Source organism: Lagenorhynchus albirostris, chromosome 17 (genome assembly GCF_949774975.1).
Source record: "Lagenorhynchus albirostris chromosome 17, mLagAlb1.1, whole genome shotgun sequence".
Taxonomy (NCBI): domain Eukaryota; kingdom Metazoa; phylum Chordata; class Mammalia; order Artiodactyla; family Delphinidae; genus Lagenorhynchus; species Lagenorhynchus albirostris.
Window position 1 is genome coordinate 46,033,870 of NC_083111.1, and position 21,665 is coordinate 46,055,534.

At 40.7% G+C, this 21,665-nt stretch overlaps 1 protein-coding gene across 1 annotated transcript in view; it reads left to right on the top strand.

The window, feature by feature from the left end:
- The window catches only part of SPAG1 (sperm associated antigen 1), a 98,531-nt gene that overhangs the window by 73,071 nt on the left and 3,795 nt on the right, over positions 1 to 21,665 (top strand). Inside the window, exons 12-15 of the mRNA XM_060127430.1 lie at positions 2,067 to 2,219; positions 12,251 to 12,417; positions 16,107 to 16,236; positions 18,107 to 18,233. Coding sequence (XP_059983413.1) covers positions 2,067 to 2,219; positions 12,251 to 12,417; positions 16,107 to 16,236; positions 18,107 to 18,233 — 577 coding nt within the window. The remainder of the gene's footprint in view (positions 1 to 2,066; positions 2,220 to 12,250; positions 12,418 to 16,106; positions 16,237 to 18,106; positions 18,234 to 21,665) is intronic.

Genomic DNA, 21,665 nt, shown 5'->3' on the forward strand with positions numbered 1-21,665 from the left:
AATGCATCATCTCATTCAGTTTTAGATTCCACGCCTACCTCAGGTCTCTCTTGTGGATAAATAGCACCTTGGGTGTTGGAAGTCTTTGGTAAAATGGGGGTAGTCTTGTGTTTGTGACCTATATTTATAATCACTGTGTAGTTAATATTCCCTAAGCATTTAACTAAGGTAGATTTAAGGCAGTGGTACAGATGCCCAGAAACCTGTTTTCTAGTGTTTGAGTGTTTTTAATAGACTTTAATTTTATTTTTAAAATAACTTTTACTGGTCACGAGTAATACATACCTATTATACAAAAAAGTCTTAAAACCCAGTACAACGCAAAGAAGATCATTAAAATCATCCCCAATCCTAACACTTAGGCAAAGCAAAATTGGTTATTTTTCAAAGAAATGAAGCTAATTAGGTTTAATGACATTTCTAGAACAAATTCTATGATACACAGCTGAGGAACACACCCAGTTGAGTATCTGTACGATGTAGAGCAGCGGTCCCCAGCCTTTTTGGCACCAGGGACCAGTTTCGCGGAAGACAACTTTTCCTCGGATTGGGGGGATGGTTCAGGAAGTAATGCAAGGGGCTGCGAAGATGGGGAGCGGCAGATGAAGCTTCACTTGCTCACCCACCGTTCACCTCCTGCTGTGCAGCCCGGCTCCTAACAGGCCGTGAACCGGTACCGGTCCGTGGCCCAGGGATTGGGGATCCCTGAATGGCAGGTGACTCTGAGTTCCTTTATCTGTGGTGCTCTTGTTTCTGTTCGTGGTAGAAAGAGTGTAGGCCCTGCAGGTTCATTTGGGAGGGGTTTGCCGAGTCCCTCCAGTGGCCTGGCAGTGATCTAGGCACTGGGATACAGTGGTGATCAGCTCCCGCAACGCCAGTGCTTTCCTGCAGCTTAAATTCAGAAGAACGGGCACGTGGGCAGACTGCTCCCTGTGTCTCTCCATTTCCTCACCTGCAACATGAACATGTTACTATTTACCTTGCAGGCTTGTTGTGACATTAGATGAGAATGTCTGCAGAGACTAGCAATGGCAGATGTTGTCGGAGCTTCCTCCTTCCAGATCACTGTAGACAGGTATAGACAGCAGATCTCTAGGACTGTTGGGGAAAAAGTCAAGAAGCCCTCACTTGTGCTTTTCCTGAAGCAAGTTAAATGTCTGATATATAAACTGCTCATGCATAAGAATTACCAGAAGAGCAAACCTTTATCCCCGCTGTGGGCAGTCTGGCACGGAGATTTGTTAGTGGCTTATTAGCTCTTCATAGGATCTAGCACGGAGTACTTCTTTACAGTTTCAGCTGATTTTGTTAAAACTAAGAGTACAATAGTTTTCATTCATAAATACAATCTTTTGATTGTATTCTTTGTTTCAGAATATAATAAAGTGCCTTAAGTAGTGAGGTAGCTTTAAGCAGTTACTTCAGACAAAACCAAGGAACATAACCTTGAAATACATCTCTAGTGATATTGGAAATGCTTCATAGACTAAAAAGTACAAGGTGAAAATTCATGACTTACAAGAAATCATTGGGTACTTACTCCCTTGATTTCCTCGGGTCTATGTTTGAAGCCCTTTGGCAGCAAGTAAATCATAATCAGCTGTATTAAGTTTTGGAGAGCTTATTTTCAAAATGCAGTGTAGGTTTTGTGGTTCTGTGCTAAGTGTCTTATTAAATACATAGGTGCAAATAAAAATTTTCCTTTTAATATGTCAATAACAAGAACCTGTTGAAAGCCTACTCTGTGCTTGGTGCCATGATGGGCTCTGCTAGTACACAGGGGAGTGGGAGGGAGGGCACCACCTGCTGTCGGGGAGTTCAGTCTCACCGGGGGAAAGAACAGATGCCAAAGGGCTTCGATACTGTTTTAAAAGAAAGGAGGTAACCACAGATTTGATTGCTCTGCTACTCTGGGTTTGCCTTTCTGGTATGTTGCCAGATCCCCAAGGTAAAATATCAGATATGAATGCATGTGAGAGTCCAGTCCTATCGGATACATTCAGTTAGCGTAAGTAAGGGAGTAATTTTCAAAACAAATGACAGTGTAATATTTCTGTCTCCTTTAGGGCTCTGGAACTTCGTCCATTCTCAATCAAGCCTCTTCTTCGACGAGCAATGGCCTATGAAGCTTTAGAGCAGTATCAGAAAGCTTATGTGGATTATAAAACAGTGTTGCAAATAGACTGCGGAATCCAGATAGCAAATGACAGTGTTAACAGGTAACCTGATCAGAGGCAGCCGCCTGAGGTCTAGTTGTTTTCTAATGGAATGAGATTTTATTTTCCTCCCCTCCTTCAAGAACGATGTCAAAGTGTAGACGTGTTCTTCGTTATTGGCATTACATGAATGATTGTCTTCTTTCATTCCTTCAAAACCAAATGGTTTTGATGGATATCTTCATGGGCCTGCTAGATATTTGTGTTATGTGCCCTTTAAATAGACACTCACCTAGGATGAGTATTAACTTAAAATGGCAAAATAGCACAGAATTTGGTTCTAATTTATATTATGACCTATTTACCCCCTGGGTGAGAATGGGAAGGTAAGAATTTCCAGACTTCATAAATTGCTTTCAGGTGAACTTTGAAAATTACTACTTGGGTAACATTTCTAGGTATGTAGAATATTTTCTGATCCCATTTGTCCAAAGTATAATTTCTTCCAAGTATGTGTATATTACACTGAGCCTTGTGTTGGTCTAGTGTACCATGCCCCACTCCCCACAAAAAGACAGAAAGGGAAAAAAAAATGACATAGCCTCTGTCTTTAAGTAAACTAGAACATAGCTGGGGGAACAACTTAACATAAGACAGATTCTCCCCAAGTGTGAACATTTGTGAGGTGGGGATCACAGAGAGGTGAGGCTGCCTTTGTCTGTGTGGGCCACAGTTGTTGGAGAGGTGAAGGGCGTTGAGAGACCACGAGGGGACCTTGAACAAAGCTATGGAAAATGAGAATGGCAGGTTTCAGATTAATTCCTTTTTTGAGATCCTGCCTTACCTCCCCACGTGGTCCCACTGCACTTTGGAGAAAAACTCTTGGAAAGATCCGTGTGGAGAGTGGGCAGCCATTCCTTGGTGCTTCTACTCTGTGGTTGCTCAGGACCTGTCTGGTCCCAGCCTGTCCGGAAGTAAAGGGTAGATATTGGTTATTGGATCTGAGTGGGACCAGATGGAACCATGGGCATTCACGGCTTGGTCTCCATCCTGTAAAATCAGGCGTGTCACTGAGAGCTCTCCAAGCCTTTTCTCCTGCTGCACAGCTGCCTCGCTGCACGTCATCTGCTGCCTCCTCATATGTGTCTGAAGGCTCTTCTTCCCCCTTTTTGTCTGGTTAATTCCTTCTTGTCCCGAAGAAGAGGACTTTCCCTGATCCAACATCTCCCCAGCACACGTGCCCTTCAGGCTCCTCTCCTACCACCTATGCCTTCTTTCCATATTGTTTGTAAATTCTCTGCCTTCTCTTTTTGTAAAGTTCTTTTTCTCTTATTCTTCTAGGAGTTCCTGGAGGTCGGGGTTGTGTTTTATCTGTCTCTGTAGTTGCGGTACTTTGTACAGTAGGCATCCTCAGTAAAATTGTGTGGAATGAATGCATTCTCCAACAGACAGCGTGGCTCACCCATGCTGTGGAATTCTGCTCTTTATTTGCCCATCCTCTGTGTGGGAGTCTCCGAGATGGTTGGGGAAAGTAGGATCTTTTCCCAGGGTTAGGGGTTCTCATGAAACAAAGAAGCATCTGACAGAGAGACAAGGGGCCTGTTGAGGAGGTGTTTTAGGAAATCTGGTTCATAATGATAGGCTGAATGGTCTGAAGGGAGGAATTTATGTCTGAAAGACTGGGCATTCACATTTCTGAACCTTCTGCATTATACTTTGTTAAAATATTGAAGTAAAATTCACATAACAGCTAAATTAACTATTTTAAGGTGTACAGTTTAGCGGCCCTCAGTGCACTCACAGTGTTGTGCAGCCACCACCTTTAACTAGTTCCAAAGTATTGTACCCCCAAAGGGAAGCTCTGTCCCCCTTAAGCAGCCACTCCTCATTCTGCCTTTCCAAGCACCTGATCTGCTGTCTCTATGGATTTACCCTTTCTGGATAGTTCATATAAATAGAATCATACAATATGTACCTTTGGTGTCTGGCTTATTTCACTTAGCATAATGTTTTCAAGGTTGGTCCGCGGTGTGGCATGTGTGTTGACGTCATTTCTTTTTATGACTGAATAATATTCTGTTGTATGGATGTATCACATTGTGTTTATCCATTCATCCGTTGATGGACCTTTCAGCTGTTTGCACCATTTGGCTGTTGTGAATAGTGCTGCTGTGAACATTCACGTGCAAGGTTTTGTTTGCATACGTGTTTTCAGTTCCTTTTGGCGTACACCTAGGCATGGAATTGCTGGGTCATGTGGTAATTCTGTTTAGCTTTTTGAGGACTGTATTGTAATTTTTATATGTACTCAAGAAGGTTCTTTTACACAAATTGACTTTTAAGACTCATTCATGTTTTTTAATTGAATGGCTCTTGCTGATACGTCGTTTTATAAGATGAGGAGGCTTTGTCTGGTTTTGCCATATATATCTTCTATAAAATATCCATTTAGAAAATTTCACTATACCTTTTCATGAATCCCATATTTATGCTTGCTTTGCCACCAAAGCCACAGCAGCTTTTTTTTTTTCTTAAATTTAAACATCTGTGCCTATTTTGTATGTGTCTTCCATTAACCATATCCCTCCCCAGGAATCTTACGTGTTACATTTCCCTGCATATACTTATTTATTCCCAGGCAACACATCATCTCTTTTCAGCTGCTTCTTCCTTACCTCTCTGCTGGTAATACAAGTTTTGCTTGAAAATTCTTTTTTTCTAAAATTTTCTTTCTTTTTCTTCTGCTGTTGTGGGTGGTTATACATTTATTTTTTCAAATTTATTTTTTACACTAAAATATATGAGATGTGGTTATCATAGCCAAAGATCACTATTGAAATTTCGGTTTATGAAATTGCAGGGAAAGTGTATGTATTACATTTGCCTCTATATAAATATAAAATTTTTTTCACAGAAAAAGTACTACTGAGGTAACTAATTGGAATGCATTCTACTAATTACCAGTAACTTTATCAGTCTTGGGGACCACCTTTTTAAAATTATTTACTTATTTTTAACATCTTTACTGGAGTATAATTGCTTTACAATGGTGTGTTAGTTTCTGCTTTATAACAAAGTGAATCAGTTATACATATACATATGTCCCCATATCTCTTCCCTCTTGCGTCTCCCTCCCTCCCACCCTCCCTATCCCACCCATCTAGGTAGTCACATCTTTTTGAATTATGGTTTTCTCAGGGTATATGCCCAGTAGTGGGAATACTAGGTCATATGGTAGTTCTATTTTTAGTTTTTTAAGGAACTTCCATATCGTTCTCCACAGGGGCTGTATCAATTTACATTCCCACCAACAGTGTAAGAGGGTTCCCTTTTCTCCACACCCTCTCCAGCATTTATTGTTTGTAGAGTTTTTGATGATGGCCATTCTGACTGCTGTGAGATGATACCTCACAGTAGTTTTGATGTGCATTTCTCTAATAATTAGTGACGTTGAACAACTTTTCATGGGCCTCTTGCCCATCTGTATGTCTTTGGAGAAATGTCTATTTAGGTTTTCTGCCCACTTTTTTTTAAACATCTTTATTGGAGTGTAATTGCTTTACAATGGTGTGTTAGTTTCTGCTTTTTAACAAAGTGAGTCAGATATACATATACATATATCCCCATATCTCCTCCCTCTTGAGTCTCCCACCCTCCCTATCCCACCTCTCTAGGTGGTCACAAAGCACCGAGCTGATCTCCCTGTACTATACAGCTGCTTCCCACTAGCTAGCTATTTTACATATGGTAGTGTATATATATCCGTGCCACTCTCTCACTTCATCCCAGCTTACCCTTCTCCCTCCCCAAGTCCATTTCAAGTCCATTCTCTACTTCTGCATCTTTATTCCTGTCCTGCCCCCAGGTTCTTCAGAAGCTTTTCTTTTTTTTTTTTTAATTTAGATTCCATATATATGTGTTAGCATACGGTATTTGTTTTCCTCTTTCTGACTTACTTCACTCTGTATGACAGACTCTAGGTCCATCTACCTCACTACAAATAATTCAATTTTGTTTCTTTTTATGGCTGAGTAATATTCCATTGTATATATGGAATATTTTATCCATTTTATCCACATCATCTTTATCCATTCATCTGTCAGTGGACACTTAGGTTGCTTCTGTGTCGTGGCTATTGTAAATAGAGCTGCAGTGAACATTGGGGTACATGACTCTTTTTGAATTATGGTTTTCTCAGGATATATGCCCAGTAGTGGGATTGCTGTGTCATATGGTAGTTCTATTTTCAGTTTTTTAAGGAACCTCCATACTGTTCTCCACAGTGGCTGTATCAATTTACATTCCCACCAACAGTGCAAGAGGGTTCCCTTTTCTCCACACCCTCTCCAGCATTTATTGTTTGTAGATTTTTTGATGATGGCCATTCGGACTGGTGTGAGGTGATACTTCATTGTAGTTTTGATTTGCATTTCTCTAATGATTAGTGATGTTGGGCATCCTTTCATGTGTTTGTTGGCAATCTGTATATCTTCTTTGGAGAAATGTCTGGTTTTTTTTAATTTTTATTTTTATTTCCAGGTCTCTAGGAGGTGGGTCAAAAAGGATCTTGCTGTGATTTATGTCATAGGAGTGTTCTGCCTATGTTTTCCTCTAAGAGTTTTATAGTGCCTGGCCTTACATTTAGGTCTTTAATCCATTTTGAGTTTATTTTTGTGTATGGTGTTAGGGAGTATTCTAATTTCATTCTTTTACATGTAGCTGTCCAGTTTTCCCAGAACCACTTATTAAAGAGGCTGTCTTTTCTCCATTGTATATTCTTGCTTCCTTTATCAAAAATAAGGTGACATAGGTGCGTGGGTTTATCTCTGGGTTTTCTATCCTGTTCCGTTGATCTGTATTTCTGTTTTTGTGCCAGTACCATGCTCTCTTTGATTACTGTAGCTTTGTAGTATAGTCTGAAGTCAGGGAGCCTGATTCCTCCAGCTCCATTTTTCTTTCTCAAGATTCCTTTGGCTATTCGGGATCTTTTGTGTTTCCATACGAATTGTGCAATTTTTTGTCCTAGTGCTGTGAAAAATAACATTGGTAGTTTGATAGGGATTGCATTGAATCTGTAGATTGCTTTGGGTAGTATAGTCATTTTCACAATGTTGATTCTTCCAATCCAAGAACATGGTATATCTCTCCATCTGTTTGTATCATTAATTTCTTTCATCAGTGTCTAATAGTCTTCTGCATATAAGTCTTTTGTCTCCTTAGGTAGGTTTATTCCTAGGTATTTTATTCTTTTTGTTGCAGTGGTAATTAGGAGTGTTTCCTTAATTTCTCTTTCAGATTTTTCATCATTAGTGTATAGCAATGCCAGAGATTTCTGTGCATTAATTTTGTATCCTGCTACTTTACCAAATTCATTGATTAGCTCTAGTAGTTTTCTGGTAGCATCTTTAGGATTCTCTATGTATAGTATCACGTCATCTGCAAACAGTGACAGCTTTACTTCTTTTCTGGTTTGGATTCCTTTTATTTCTTGTTCTTCTCTGATTGCTGTGGCTAAAACTTCCAAAACTATGTTGAATAACAGTGGTGAGAGTGGGCAACGTTGTCTTCTTCCTGATCTTAGTGGAAATAGTTTCAGTTTTTCACTACTGAGGATGATGTTGGCTGTGGGATTGTCATATATGGCCTTTATTATGTTGAGGTAAGTTCCATCTGTGCCTACTTCCCGGAGTGTTTTTATCATAAATGGGTGTTGAATTTTGTTGAAAGCTTTTCCTGCATCTATTGAGATGATCATATGGTTTTTATTCATTTTGTTAATATGGTTTATCACATTGTTTGATTTGCGTATATTGAAGAATCCTTCCATTCCTGGGATAAACCCCACTTGATCATGGTGTATGATACTTTTTTGTTGTTTGTTTGGTTTTTTGCTGTACGCGGGCCTCTCACTGTTGTGGCCTCTCCCGTTGCAGAGCACAGGCTCCAGACGCACAGGCTCAGTGGCCATGGCTCACGGGCCTAGCCGCTCCGCGGCATGTGGGATCTTCCCGGACCAGGGCAAGAACCCGTGTCCCCTGCATTGGCAGGTGAACTCTCAACCACTGCGCCTCCAGGGAAACCCAAGTGTATGATTCTTTTAATGTGCTGTTGGATTCTGTTTGCTTATATTTTGTTGAGGATTTTTGCATCTGTGTTCATCAGTGATACTGGCCTGTAGTTTTCTTTCTTTGTGACATCTTTGCGTGATTTTGGTATCAGGGTGATGATGGCCTCATAGAACGAGTTTGGGAGTGTTCCTCCCTCTGCTATATTTTGGAAGAGTTTGAGAAGGATAGGTGTTAGCTCTTCTATAAATATTTGATAGAATTCGCCTGTGAAGCCATCTGATCCTGGGCGTTTGTTTGTTGGAAGATTTTTGATCACAGTCTCAGTTTCAGTGCATGTGATTGGTCTGTTTGTATCTTCTGTTTCTTTCTGGTTTAGTCTCAGAGGGTTGTGCTTCTCTAAGAATTTGTCCATTTCTTCCAGGTTGTTCATTTTATTGGCAGATAGTTGCTTGTAGTAATCTCTCATGATCTTTTGTATTTCTGCGGTGTCAGTTGTTACTTCTCCTTTTTCACTTCTAATTCTATTGATTTAAGCCTTCTCCCTTTTTTTCTTGATGAGTCTGACTAATGGTTTAACAATTTTGCTTATCTTCTCAAAGAACCAGCTTTTAGTTTTATTGATCTTTGCCATTGTTTCCTTCATTTCTTTTTCATTTATTTCTGATCTGATATTTATGATTTCTTTCCTTCTGCTAACTTTGTGGGGTTTTTTGTTCTCCTTTCTCTAATTGCTTTAGGTGTAAGGTTAGGTTGTTGGAGATGTTTCTTGTTTCTTGAGGTAGGATTGTATTGCTATAAACTTCCCTCTTAGAACTGATTTTGCTGCATCCCATAGGTTCTGGGTCTTCGTGTTTTCATTGTCATTTGTTTCTAGGTATTTTTTGATTTCCACTTTGATTTCTTCAGTGATCTCTTGGTTATTAAGTAGTATACTGTTTAGCCTCCATGTGTTTGTATTTTTTACAGGTTTTTTCCTGTAATTGATATCTAGTCTCATAGTATTGTGGTCAGAAAAGATACTTGATGCGATTTCAGTTTTCTTAAATTTACCAAGTCTTGATTTGTGACCCAAGCTATGATCTATCCTGGAGAATGTTCCAGGAGCACTTGAGAAGAAAGTGTATTCTGTTGTTTTTGGATGGAATGTCCTATAAATATCAATTAAGTCCATCCTGTTTAATGTATCATTTAAAGCTGTGTTTCCTTATTTATTTTCATTTTGGATTATCTGTCCATTGGTGAAAGTGGGGTGTTAAAGTCCCCTACTAGGATTGTGTTACTGTCGATTTCCCCTTTTATGGCTGTTAGCATTTGCCTTATGTATTGAGGTGCTCCTATGTTGGGTGCATAAATATTTACAATTGTTATATCTTCTTCTTGGAGTGAGCCCTTGATCATTATGTAGTGTCCTTCTTTGTCTGTTGTAACAGTCTTCATTTTAAAGTCTATTTTGTCTGATATGAGAATTGCTGCTCCAGTTTTCTTTGGATTTCCACTTGCATGGAATATCTTTTTCCATCCCCTTTCAGTCTGCATGTGCCCCTAGGTCTGAAATGGGTCTCTTGTAGACAGCATATATATGGATCTGTTTTGGTATCCATTCAGCCAGTCTATGTCTTTTGGTTGGAGCATTTAATTCATTTACATTTAAGGTAGTTATCGATATGTATGTTTCTATTACCCATTGTTTTCGGTTTGTTATTGTACATCTTTTCCTTTTCTTGTGTTGCCTGCCTAGAGAAGTTCCTTTAGTATTTGTTGTAAAGGTCGTTTGGTGGTGCTAAATTCTCTCAGGTTTTGCTTGTCTGTAAAGGTTTTAATTTCTCCGTCGAATCTGAATGAGATCCTTGCTGGGTAGAGTAATCTTGGTTGTAGGTTTTTCCCTTTTATCACTTTAGATATGTCCTGCCACTCCTTTCTGGCTTGCAGAGTTTCTGCTGAAAGATCAGCTGTTAACCTTATGGGGAGTCCCTTGTATGTTATGTGTTGTTTTTCCCTTGTTGCTTTTAATATTTTTCTTTGTATTTAATTTTTGATAGTTTGATTAATGTGTGTCTTGGCATGTTTCTCCTTGGATTTATCCTGTATGGGACTCTGTGCTTCCTGGACTTGATTAACTATTTCCTTTCCCATATTAGGGAAGTTTTCAACTATAATCTCTTCAAATATTTTCCCAGTCCCCTTCTTTTTCTTTTCCTCTTCTGGGACCCCTATAATTCAAATGTTTGTGCATTTAATGTTGTCCCAGAGGTCTCTGAGACTGTCCTCAATTCTTTTCATTCTTTTTTCTTTATTCTGCTCTGTGGTGGTTATTTCCATCAATTTATTTTCCAGGTCACTTATCCGTTCTTCTGCCTCAGTTATTCTACTATTGATTCCTTCTAGAGAATTTTTATTTTATTTATTGTGTTGTTCATCATTGTTTGCTCTTTAGTTCTTCTAGGTCCTTGTTAAACGTTTCTTGTATTTTCTCCATTCTGTTTCCAAGATTTTGGATTATCTTTACTCTCAGTACTCTGAATTCTTTTTCAGGTAGATTGCCTATTTCCTCTTCATTTGTTTGGTCTGGTGGGTTTTTACCTTGCTCCTTCATCTGCTGTGTGTTTCTCTGTCTTCTCATTTTGCTTAACTTACTGTGTTTGGGGTCTCCTTTTTGCAGGCTGCAGGTCGTAGTTCCCATTGTTTGGTGTCTGCCCCCGGTGGCTATGGTTGGCTCAGTGGGTTGTGTAGGCTTTAGTGCCTGTGTTCTGGTGGATGAGGCTGGATCTTGTCTTTCTGGTGGGTAGGAACCACCTTTTTTTTGAAACCAGATTTTTCCCAAAGACATAATTCAGTTTTGTTTTAAAATCTAAGTATGATATTTTGTAAGTTTAAAGTGATGAGAAAGTGATAATCAGGGATGTTATCTCAATATTATGATAGCCATTAGCAAATGTCATTAATACAAGGGCCCTCATAGTAGACTCCAATATCCTATTCTTTCATCTTTATGCATATGAAAACATAAAGAGTGGATAATTTTAGAGATGTAAAAAAACACAAGGTAGGGCTTCCCTGGTGGCGCAGTGGTTGAGAGTCCACCTGCCGATGCAAGGGACGTGGGTTCATGCCCCGGTCCGGGAAGATCCCACATGCCGCGGAGTGGCTGGGCCCGTGAGCCATGGCTGCTGAGCCTGCGCATCCGGAGCCTGTGCTCCGCAGCGGGAGAGGCCACAACAGTGAGAGGCCCGCGTACCGCAAAAAAAAAAACCAAAAAAAAAACAGAAAAAAAACCCACAAGGTAAAGAGTATCTTAACCACAGGTAAATGTTTCCAGAAGAAGCACTATTCCATGTAACTGCTACTTCTCATCACTTTTAACAGCCAGTGTTATATACCTGTGTTTCGTATACACTTTGGGCATAGAAATTCCAAAGTAATTCTGATTATTCTCAAGAGTAGTACATTATCAATTTAGTAATTATATGAAATGTTATGCAGGGGATATTTCTTCTAGGCCTCCTAACTTTCAGTTTTATAGTTCACTTTTTTAAAAATTAAAATTTTATTGCATATACATTAAAAATTTTTTAAACTAATTAGAAATGTCTTAATTTTTTCTTGTGATGCAAAAAGGATCTAAAGTTACATAGTTTGGGGCTTTTTTTTTTTTTGTGGTACGCAGGCCTCTCACTGTCGTGGCCTCTCCCGTTGCGGAGCACAGGCTCCGGACGCGCAGGCTCAGCGGCCATGGCTCACGGGCCCAGCCGCTCCGCGGCATGTGGGATCTTCCCGGACCGGGGCACGAACCCGTGTCCCCTGCATTGGCAGGCGGACTCTCAACCACTGCGCCACCAGGGAAGCCCTGGGGCAATTTTTAAGAGTCCTTTTTAAGACTGTTTATGTGGATAGCAATGGCTTGATTGTGTGCTTTCTACAGGGAAGTACAGAAATGCATCGCATTTGTACATTTTACTCTTGATATGACCTCCAGTAATGTAGAAAGCAAATTGCATGATCAACAGAGGAATCTGATTTTCTTTTTAGGATAACAAAAATCCTAATGGCCCTGGATGGACCAAGCTGGCGGGAGAAGCTGTCGCCCATTCCTGCTGTGCCCACTTCCGCACAGTTGCGAGCTTGGCGGCCTGTGGCAGAGACGCCGCCAGACCAAGTGGGAAGTTCCTGCAGCCATCACCAACCGGGCATCACAGGTAGGGGAAGCCTACACTTATTTCTTCTGAAGGTTATCGGGAGCTGTGCATATATTTTCACAGTAAAGCAGAAGGATAAGTGCCTGAACTCAGGCGTCCGCTATGGGTTTAAGTTAAGACCCTGTTCTCCCTCTTTCTAACTGCAGAGTCTTAGGAAGTTGCCACATATCTCCAGTGTTTGTATATGAAAGGGGGAAGTATGAGTAACTGTCTCATGGAGTTATTCTCAGGAATAAATGGAGAGTTGCATATGAAATACTTAGCACATGTGCTGACTGTGTAAGCTTATAGTAGCCTCTTAATAAACGTTAAGTCAGCATTATTATTAAAAATAAGAAAAAAGAATTGAGTAGCATATAGTTCTCTACACACCATGTATGTGGTAAGGCTAGTTTAATGAGATTGATGTTTTTGAAATAATCAAGCAAAATAAAGCCCTACGAATCACCCTGGCTACTGTGATGAGATTCAGTTATAGAAAGCCAAGGAAGGAAGAGATAGGGGCATTAAGAAACTACCATAATAATCCAGTCAAGAGATAAGGGTGGCTTGAATAAAGAGGGTAGTAGAAGAGGTAGTGAGAATTATTAGATTCTAGTTACAATTTAAAGGTAAAGCTGACTAGTTGGATGTGGGAGAAGAGCTACAGATAATTTCAGGGTTTCTGTCTTGAGAAAGTAGAAGGATGGAAGTGCCATTTATTAGATGGGAAAACCGCAGAAAAATTAGATTTGGAACAATCAAGAGCTCAATTGTGGACACATCAAGTTCAGAAAAGCTATTAGACATTCAAAAGAACTTAGAGTTTGAGAGGGGAGGGAGGTTGTATTGACATATAAACTTGGAAGCAGGCAGGTTATAAATGATATTTCAAGTTATGAGGTTAGATGAGATCACCAAGGTTTTACAAAGTATAATTGAGAGATCTAAAGATTAAGTCTTAGGGAATGCCATCATTTATTATAAGAACTTCTATGTACTTCCATATGAATTTTATAAATCTCACCATGTAGAAATTCTAGAATGCCAAAGATGCAAGGCTTTAATTTAAAACATGGTTTGGTTGTTTACATTTAAGTTTGGGGATAGGGCTATATAACATCTGACTTTGGTTTTACAAAGCAGAGAGGGAGTAGGAACAAAAATTGTTACTCTGTAGTAGCACCTTTCTCCCATCCTGTGGAGTGTTTTGGGGAACATGCCCAGGAAGATCTCTATTAAGTAACAACAAGAAAGTAAACATTTTTTTCAGGCTGTGCCACCATGCCAAGGGAAGGGACCAGAGCCTCACAAATCATGAAACGACTGACAGAAGTTGGGGTCACATGGATCCTTGTAATTTAATCCCAATTTTCTTATAAAATAAACTATAGGTTTTCCAAAAAAAAAAAAAAAAAGCCCTACAACATATATCTAGCAGTACCTCCTTCTGCCTTGTATCGTAGTTGTTCACATCCATACATACATCCTCACAGTGCTTATCTCAGAACTTTGTGCAGAGTGTTTAATGTGGCTTCACGCTTGCCTTCTGCTTGAAAGCTGGCTGAGGCTCCATTTCTCCTGCCTGCTTAGGAACCCCATGTGTGTCTGTGTCGAGCTTCATCTTGCAGACATGCTGAGCCGTGATGTCCCAATGGCTCACCCTTTTCATTGCCTAGAAAGAAGATGCCGGGAACTTCTGCCAAGGCTTTTAGATGGTTCAGCAGTCCTGGGAAAAACATGGAGATCTCTAGCTTCTAGAATCCATTATGAATGGGGCCTGGCACAAAGCATTTACTCAGTAAAGGGTAGCTATTCATTACTAATAACGTGCATATACTAACCATACTATAGATATGTGATAGTGAATCATGAGCACAAGAATAATCAGCTCTTTCTGTTCATATTTGTGTACTAATTATTAGTGAGACTGGATACCAAAGACTTAAAAACAATGTAGGAAGAAAAGCTTGAGGAAAGTTTTTCAGCAAATTGGAAGAAAAAAAATCCTCTGTAATATTCTGTTTTAGAGCTTAGATGTACCAAGATTTATGGGGACTGTCATTTGGCCACATAGTGTGAGTTCTTTTGAAACATGAAATATTAGGCAGAGATATTCTGTAATTTGAAATAAAGGATGAAAAGTTAATATGTCATGCCATTTGTGCAGCGGGACAAATAAGATTATTTTTTACATTCCAGGTTTATACTATAAATTCAGTACATCTATCAAGATTTTTAGATCACAGAATTTAAAGGCATATTTTAAAATTTGTTATGCAATTTTATTTTCTATCAAGATACTCCACAGAGTAAAGTTATTACATAGATTTAAAACTTTTTAACATTTTATGTATGTTAGAAAACTTTGGTTGCAAGTAACAGAATATCTGTTGACTTACAACTGTAAGGAATAGTTTTGGCTCAAGTAACTGAAAGGGCCCAGACAGGCTCTAAAATCAGGCACAACTTGTCAGGGCTCAGGCTCTGGCCAGAAATAAGAGAAATGTAGCAGTTTTAGACTTCATGTCTGCACATATCAATGTCCAAAAGGAGAGAGACACCATTGCTTTTGGTGGCATTAATTTAAGAATGAGGAGATATGTTGCCCCAAAGACCCAGCTTTTTTAGCCTGTTATTCTGTTGGCTGAGCTCTGTTGGTATTTATTCTAATGGGTCATGTGCCCATTGCTGAACCCCTCCCTGTAATGAAGAAATGCCATGCCATGAGTTCCCGATCAGTGGGGTCAGCTTCCCCTGGACACATGGGCTGAGTAGGAGAGGAGTGATAGCTGAATGAATGTTGAGGTACCCTTAGGAAGAAGGAAATGGATCCTGAGTGAGGAGTCAGCCATGCTCACTGCAAGATAATAGGCAATAGTAATAGTTGGGACTCTGATCGCAGATAACAGAAAACCCAACCATTAATGTCTTCAGCAAAAGAGGTTGTTTATCGGCACCCCTTGTGGAAAAGGCCACAAGTAGGATGGCTGCAGGGATGACTGGATTCGGCACTCAGAGGTTATTCGTTAGCTGTCTGTCTTGGCCTCTCTCTTGCTCTGTTGGCCCCATTCTCAGACAGATTCTCCCCTTGCATCGCACGATGGCAAAATAGCTCCTCCTTTTATCCTCACGTTCCACGGCAAAGAGCAAGAATTACCTTACCAGAAGCTGCCACTAAAATCTTATTGTAGCTCATTGGCTCTCATAGGTCCATTCCTGACCAATTAGATTATTGCGGCCAAGGGAACATAGTGTGCTGGTTAGTAAAACAAAGATTACTCCGAAAGGTAGGGCTAGGGTGGGATTTGCTTTACTTAAACCTTAGGAGCAGAGAGTGGAGGAGGTGTGATTCCAAGGAAACTCGGACTGTTGGAAGATGTCTAATTCAGGCTTTAATGGGTTTGTTTGTTCACTTTTCATGAAATAGTTACTACACCAAACACTAGATATTTCTATCTCCAGCAGAGAAAAGAAGGCGTGCCAATATGGATAAAAGGATAGAATCACTTGTATTTTATTTTCTAATTTGAAAAAATAGTGTCATAATTGTATAATCATTTTTACTTATAGCCAATTTATCTTTTTAATTTGTATACAGTGTTTTGTTCCATTTAGACTTTAGCTCTGTATGGTTTGTGGTAACTTAACTTACAGTTTTGTAAAGGTGCTTATATGAATACTTGCTCTTTTTTGTGTGTGTCCCATAGATGAAGAAATGTTTAAAACCCTTAAAGAAGAAGGAAATCAATGTGTAAAGGACAAAAACTATAAAGATGCCCTTAGTAAATACAGTGAATGCTTAAAAATTAACAAGGAATGTGCCATTTATACAAACAGGCAAGTTCTTTGTAACTTTCTATATTTCTTATGTTCATAGTTTTGATGAAAAAATTATAAATTACTTGCCAACGTTTGAGACTCTATATAGCAAATTGTTTTAAGTGAGTGTTTTTTAAAGAGGTGGGGCTATCGGAGAGATTGAAAATGTGATGTGTCTCGGAGCTGGGAGGTCTGACGGGGACTGCGCTAGGTTCCCGCGTGGCCATGGCTGCCCTGGCTGGTGCTGCTTTGATTCTCCGTGGTGTGTGGCCTCGCCGCGGCTCGTGAGGAGGCCTCAGCGCGGTCCTCCAGAGTGGGAGCAGGAATCAGCTGCCTTTCAAACTAGTGTCTTAAGGGCCCCTTTTCTCTTGAAGTGCTAAGGGAAGGGCCCAGCATCTTCTAAAGTGTAGTAGGAATGGGCAGATTTTTCCAGAATGCTGCTCAGGTGCCATGTTTAACACATTATGGTAAGAAAGATAGTTAACCTAGAATATGGTGATTTGGGGATTTTTAGGGCATAGATAGAGTCTGCAGTGACAAGGAAGAATAAGGTATGGTTCCTAAAGAATAGGGGCTCGGCATGGGCTCTCCTAGCCATTTCAGAAAAAACTTTTAAACTTAATCTCTCACTGCTTTGTTTTTGTACATGTTTTCCTCTTTTGGCAGCCTTTTTTGTGAAAGATTCTGTCACTGAACCCAACAGGTACTTTTCTGCCCTTCTCCTGTTCAGCCTCGGTGGCCTTGGGCATCACTGGCCACTCAGTTTTTCCTGGAGACCACCTCTCCTCTTGGCTGCGGTGCAGACAGCTCACTTGCCTGGCTCTCCCCTTCTCACTTTTCTTTTTTCTTTCCCTGGTGTTCTCGGGCTTCTAAAGGCATAGATCCCTTGTCTGCTCTAACGTTCTCTGGGCCATTTAATCCTCTCCCCAGCTCCATTTACCACCTTCCAATTATGTCCCCCAAATCTTTGTCTCTGAGCCCCGGACCTGAGCACCTCCCTCCCTTCTGCACTCATGGTGGGTTATCATCCCTGACCTACGCCTCCCTCTCCAGTCTGTCAGCAGCTCAGATGTCCTACCTTCTAAATTCCTCTTGGGCGTGAGCCTTTCTGTCCACCCTCACTCCTCCGGCTGACACCGGCTCTCCCTGGACGTCTGCAGTGCCCTCCCAGGTATGCCCGCACAGTCATGTTCCCTCTGATTCTCCATGCTGCAGCTGGAGCGATCTTCCTAAAACATGGTGAACAGATCAGCCTCTGCTTAAAAACCCATCACTGGACTACCATTAACCTTGGGATAAAGCTCAGCCTCCTGCCGGGACCTTTCTGATCTGGCCTCCCACTCTCCCAGCCTCATCACCACCATAGCGCTCTTTTCTTAGTCCATCAAGAGCACCGTGTTCTCTGTCACCGTAGGACTTTGCACGTGCTGTGCCCTCCCTACATATTAAATCTCAGCCCAGTACCTTTGCATTGGATAATTCTCAATTTGTACTCTGGGCTTCAACTTAAACGTCACTTCTTCTGGGAAGTCTTCCCTGACTATTCCTCCCCTTGCTTCAGCTCCACCAAATGTGATGAGAGTCTCAGCTCTGTGCTACCAGAGCATCCTCTACAGATTTTATTGTGTTTGCTTCTTTTGACTGTCTCTTCCCCTAGACTGCAGCCTCCTTGAGGGCCGGGACTGTTTTGATTGCGGTTGTATCCCCAGGGCCCTAATTTCAAGTATTGCAAGAAAATGCCATAATTGGAGGAAAATGTTAGGTTTCAATTGCAGCAGCTGTGGTATAGAAACGGACTTATTTATCTATTTTCTGATTTCTGTTAGTTGTCCAAGTTTATAGATATGTTGTTTTTACTTCCATAATGCTGAGTTCCATTACATACCAGAGCCCTCTGTTACTTGAAGCTGGGCCAGTTTGAAGAGGCAAAGCAGGACTGTGACCAGGCGCTTCAGATAGATCTCGGGAATGTGAAGGCATGCTATAGACGAGCTCTTGCTTACAAAGGACTCAAGGTGAGGAAATCTTCGTTTTAATATATAAATGTCAGCTCTGAACAGATCATGTGGTTTTCATGAACGTAAATTGTGGGCTCAAGGAATGGCAGTGACATTATCCTGGGATTTAATCCCAGTTCTGTACTCAGCAGTCCCAAAACCTTGGAAGATGCCTCAGATCTCCCCGGACTATAATGTGGAGCTAGATAATTTCTAAGATTCCTTCCAGCTCAAAAGCGATGATTTATTTCCTGATTTTCTAAGGAGTGTTGTTAGTTATAATACGTCCACTTTAAAGGACAGGAAGGTTTGTTTGAATTACTGAAGGCCATCATCACCGCCACTGGATTCCTCTAGCAGGGGACTGCGGTTGTCTGTAGGGTGGGAGGGAGGTATCGGAACGGAGAATGTGTTCACCCCATGGACGTTGGTAGAGACATGTCAGAGGCTGGGAAGTTTGTTGTGATTTGGGCTGTAAACTGGCCGGTGGTCAGTGTGAGGCTATAGGATGGCATTCTTCTCTAAGAAAACCACACCATTATTTTCAAGGAGTGTATTGTATAATTACGTTTTTCTTTATGATGATTCTTCTGTGCAGAAAACTTGAGTGAATGTTCACATTTGTAGAAAATAACATGACAAGGAAAAATTAGAACATACTGGGAAATGGCATTTCCTGAAATGGTATTTTTAAAGAATCAAGTTGATTAAGGTTTAATACAATGAAATTCACACATTGTCAGTGTACAGGTCATTGACTTTTTTTTTTCCTCTTTAAAGTTTTTTTTAACTGAGATATAATTGACATTTTATATCAGTATCAGGTGTACAACATAGTGATTTGGTATTTGTATATACTGTGAAATTATCACAATATGTGTAGTTCACCACACAGTTACAAATTTTTTGTGTGTGACGAGAACTTTTAAGATTTATTCTCTTAGAGACTCTCCAATATACAATACACGATTACTATCTCGAATCACCATGCTGTTTACATCTCCATGACTTATTTTATAACTGGAATTTTGTACCTTTTGAGGGTCTTCAACCTTTCCCACCCATCCTCCACACCCCAACTCCCACCTTGCCTCTGGAAACCACCATTCTGTTCTTGATGTTTCTGTGAGTTCAGGTGGTGGGTTTTTTTGTTGGTGGTGGTTATTTTGGGTTTTTTGGATTCCACATGTAAGTGAGATCATAAGGTAATTGTCTTTCTCTGTATGACTAATTTTACTTAGCATGATGCCTTCAAAGTCCATCATGTTGTCACAAATGGCGGAACTTCCTTCTTTTTTATGGCTAAATAATATTCCATTGTGTATGGAATATTCCATTATGGCTAAATAATATTCCTTGTGTAGGCATTCCATTCCAAGGATGCCTTCAAAGTCCATCATGTTGTCACAAATGGCAGAACTTCCTTCTTTTTTATGGCTAAATAATATTCCATTCCATAACATTTTCTCTCTCTTCATTCACTGGTGGACACTTAGGTTGCTATTGTAAATAATGCTGCAGTGAGCATGGGAGTATCTTTTCAAGTTAGTGTTTTCGTTTTCTTTGGAAAAGTACAGGTTTCTGTCTCAGGTGGCTGAGCAGTACAGTGTGATACGGGAGGGTGTACAGCAGGAGGGAGAGATTTGAGGGAGGAGTGTTGACCTTATTGAGTTTGAGAGAGTTCCTGTAATTCCCTGCCCATCACTGACAGGGAAATATCTAAAAATATATTCCGTAAAACCTAGGTTTTGTTGAGAGAGGGTGGTCATGTTTTTGTGTCCTGTATCAAATGAGTACGACCTGTGTGCACTGAGTGCTCAGGCTTTTCTAGGTCCTAGATCCCCTCAGGCTGCAGTGGAGCCACACCTCTACCCCTGACCAGCGGGGCCATGCAGCTGCCCTCCCTTTCCTCCCCTCCCCCGCCCTTCTAAGTTTGTTATATAGCACACAGATGAACAGGCAAGTGAAGAGGTGTGTAGGACAAGGTCCAGAAATGTCTTGAGTGCAGGAGCTTCTGTCCCCATGGAACTGGGGTGCGTCACCCTCCCAGCATGTGGATGCCCCACTCACCAGCCCAGCAGCTCCACAGCTGCACTGTGTCCTGTATTCACAGTGTGTTCACTGTATTCCCAGGGCCCAGGCGACCTGACCTGACCCCTTTCTTTTGTTAGCAACATACTCATTTGTAAACCTCATGTAAAGATTTCCTAGGTGGTGTGTGGCACCATGAATTAAAAGAGGCTTCCTGAAAATTTACTCAACTGTTTTTGAACTTGATGGATTTGGGTCCGTGAGGTACTCATGATCTGCATGACTCATGAGTTTATATCCAGACCCTTAGAACAGGTTTATCCCATACTGGCTGCCTGACTCTTTGAACTTGTTTACTTGATTCAAAGTCAGAAGCTGTACCTAATGAAAGACCAGAATTTTATACTTCCTTGGAATGAATTCTAGAAATTGTATTATGATGCAGAAAGATAATCCCAATTTTTAGTAATGCTATCCCACTGGAGTATGAGGCTGGCATCTTTCCTGGTTTGATTTCTTATAACTTGATCTGTATACCCTGTAGTTTACGTGCCAAGTGAATTTAATTTCAGGATCTTCAAAGGCTACCACTGCTTATAAAACGCATCAGAACTCACACCTGGATTGGCTTCCCCTGTGTGACTGGTGAGCAAGTGGCACAGAGGCTCACAGGGAGCTGGGGCCCTGCCTGTGCTTTCTCAGATATTTTGTTCGTTTTCTAGCTTGCTTTATTTTTATTTTTTCTGTGTGCCAGGTTTGAAAAATATAGGGCTTTCCTTAATGTTCAGCTGTTCTTCATAAGAAAAGATAATTGAACATTTTGCTTTTACTTACAATTTATATCTTCTGTCGAGTGCCACTCACGTGCTAGGCCTTGGGAGCATAGAGGTGGTAAGACATAGTGCCTGCCTTAGGGAATTCACAGCCAACCGGGGATGCTATCAGGCCAAAAGTATCAAAAAGAGTAATATCGTCTAAAATAATTGCTGTTATTGGAGTTTAAGCACATTTATTAATAGTAAATGTTATCACAAACACGTGATTATACTTTACCTTTTTTTTTTTTTTGAGGCCTGATAAGGTTATTAGCAACTTTTAACGTCCTCCTTTTTGCTGGAGCCGCACTTCTCTCTGTGTGAGCTCTGCTCTGCCCCCCACTCTGCGTGGCTGGCTTCCCTTCAGGTCCTTTGTTCTCTGACACCCGTGTCAAAGGAGACTCCTTCCCCTCGTTAGCATCCGTCTCCATCCTTGCTTCTCTTAATTGCATAAATGACAGTGCACGCTTACTTTATTTATTCATTTGTTCACTTGTTTTCTTACTGTTTCCCCTCATAAGACGTAAGCTTCCACGAGGGCCAGGGCCCCGGCTGTCCTTTCTCCCATGGTGTCCTAGCCCCTGGCCCACGGAGGGGCCGGATC